Genomic DNA, 2,460 nt, shown 5'->3' on the forward strand with positions numbered 1-2,460 from the left:
ACAGAGAAAAAAAGCAGGTCATTGGATGCTGCTATTCAGAACGGTGACACATTATTTAGAATTAGAATATGCCTGCATAATTAATTTCAGGTCAACATTTTAATGAGACAATTCTATAGCAACTGTAATGCTATGGAATGTATGCTTTGTTTATGTTTTGTCGTATGATGTATGAAATATGAAGTATAAATCGGGTTTAAGTCAATCTTTTTTTACTTGCTTTAAGGACTAACAAAACCCTTTATATTTGTAACATCACACTTCTATGCAAATTGATAAATTGCTGTCAATTACTAACAACAATCTATTTCCATAACAGATTAATGGGCCCTACCTAGATGATCTGTGGCGCAAGGCGTAATTGTATTGAAGGTGTACACCTAAATTCTGTGAGCTTGTGATATCACAGAGCGATGTCAGAGCGTGACATCATCAGTGACACCAGCATGGTTTATAACTGTCCACGAGTAGTCTCCATATATGGGCATGTTACGTTTGTGACGTGGAGATTTTTAGGCTGCGAAGCAGACTGGCAATCTCCGTATGGGCATGTTACGTTTGCGACGTCCGCTGTCCACCCAACATCCTACTGTATATAGGATATAGGATGGAACAAAGTCAAGCATTCACATTTGGCTGAAATGCTGACTTCCATCACAATATGGACAGTGAAGCTCCGTATATAGGCAGTGATTCCCTGATCCACATCTTTACTTTCTTAAATGTGGAAGATCTGATCAACGTCTCAGGTGTTTGTAAGGATTGGCATGAAGCTGCACAGACTCCTTGGTTATGGAGGAGGCTGTGCCTACAGTGCTGGGCCTTCTGCGGTATCGCTGCAGTGGACAGTGAACACATGAGGGACGCGTGGAAGAGGTACTACCTGCGACGCTCCCACATGGAGAGCAAGATGACGCAGGGCAGGTCCGGCTGTGACTACACCTGCAAAGGCCTGAGGGGTCACACGGGCAGAGTGGTTGGTTTAGTGTACCTGGAGAAGAATACGCCCACCGCTACGGAGCCCTGGAGTTTCCGGAGCACCGTCTGCAGTGCCTCTACTGATGGGACGGTGCGAGCGTGGGATGTGAAGAACGGGGTGGAGTTGTGGCGCAGTGCCGTGCAGAGTCCGCTGACAAGTATTGTCGGTGACAGGGAGCATGGACTAGTGATTACATCCGATTCCTCTGGGCTTATCAAGAGCTGGCAGGCTCAGACGGGAGTGGAAGTGGCGTCGTACCCCACCGCATCTCCACACTGCACATTACTACCATACACTGTCAAAGACAGCCGCTTTCTCTTTGTGGGCACCGCACAAGGATCACTACACACTCTAAAAGGTCCCGAGTGGTCCAAGACGTCCAGTCTAGTGGTGTGCGACTCTTTCAATGTCAACCTCCTGCTCGCTTCTCCTGACAAGAAATGGATCTTGGCAGGAACCAAAGACAATCATGATTTGAGTCCAAAGGTGATCTCTGCTGCCAGTTTGATCAATCCGTCTGCGGAGGAGGATCCTCTGAGCCACTGTCTGCCCGTCCCAGGGTTCCACGCGGCCGTCTTCATGCCCACCCAGCCTGCTAGACTGGCCATCGTCCACAAAGGGGAGCGCTCGGGCCCCAGAGTCCTCACCGTGCTGGATGTCAGCATGAAGACATCCAGATACAAGTCAGCGATCCAGGTGGTACAGCATGGGAGTTCCTCTTGCCTGCAGTTGAACGAATCTGCACACAACGTCCTCCTGGAGGCCAAGGACGACAACACACTCGTGATGGCGGATGACCAAGACCTCTGGATCTGTTCTTTGAAGTTCGGCACCAGCGTGAAATTCCTGTCTGCAAATGTTTCGTCCATATCTGTGGATAGCTTCCGTGTGGTGGCTGCATGTCGGGACCTTTCTTTAAGAGTGTACACGTGGACAAAAGACCAGGACCGAGATGAGGGGCGTCACGCCCTGAAGAGCCAATATCACTTACATGGAGGTTCTCACACTATGTCCAGGGGCTTCAGTCATGTGGCCTGTGACTACTCCAGCATTGTGGCCGTAGCAGAAGGCAACGATGGGAAAGATGTACTGAAAGCTTACTCTTTCACCTTCTGAAGACCAAAAGCACCTTGTGAAAAACATAATGGCACTACTGACATTTTCCCTGTCCACTGACTACAGTGGCTTTTTTATTCAGTGCGTGCCGACTTTGACTATTTGTAAAGTAGGAAATAATCTGACATAACTCACAGCTTACTCGCTTGCTTTCTAGGCGCTGTTAAATCTGATTTGTATCTGACATTCACACGTCTTCCTCGCAAAGAAATGTTGGGGTTCATATTCCCCTTTTAAGAATTATTTAACAGATATGCTTATTGTGTATATGTGGCATTTTAGAAATCCTATGTTTACCAATACAAATAAAAACAACCACACAATTCGATTTCAATTCACACATTGTCTGCTTGCTCACTAAGGAA

General features: G+C 47.2%; 1 protein-coding gene across 1 annotated transcript; it reads left to right on the forward strand.

Annotated features, from left to right (window-relative positions):
- Positions 1 to 650: 650 nt before the first annotated feature.
- On the forward strand, positions 651 to 2,144 carry LOC308082459 (F-box/WD repeat-containing protein 12-like). The gene has a single exon (XM_080424212.1). It carries the CDS (start codon positions 662 to 664, stop codon positions 2,093 to 2,095), a length of 1,434 nt encoding a protein of 477 aa, XP_080280338.1. The 5' UTR covers positions 651 to 661; the 3' UTR covers positions 2,096 to 2,144.
- The last annotated feature ends 316 nt before the right edge of the window (positions 2,145 to 2,460 follow it).

This window comes from Gymnoscopelus braueri (assembly GCF_963280865.1).
Source record: "Gymnoscopelus braueri genome assembly, chromosome: 3".
In the NCBI taxonomy this organism is placed as follows: Eukaryota; Metazoa; Chordata; class Actinopteri; order Myctophiformes; family Myctophidae; genus Gymnoscopelus; species Gymnoscopelus braueri.

What these genes read in the sequence shown, in the direction of transcription:
- LOC308082459 (XM_080424212.1), top strand. Translation starts at nt 662, where the DNA reads ATGGACAGTGAAGCTCCGTATATAGGCAGTGATTCCCTGATCCACATC.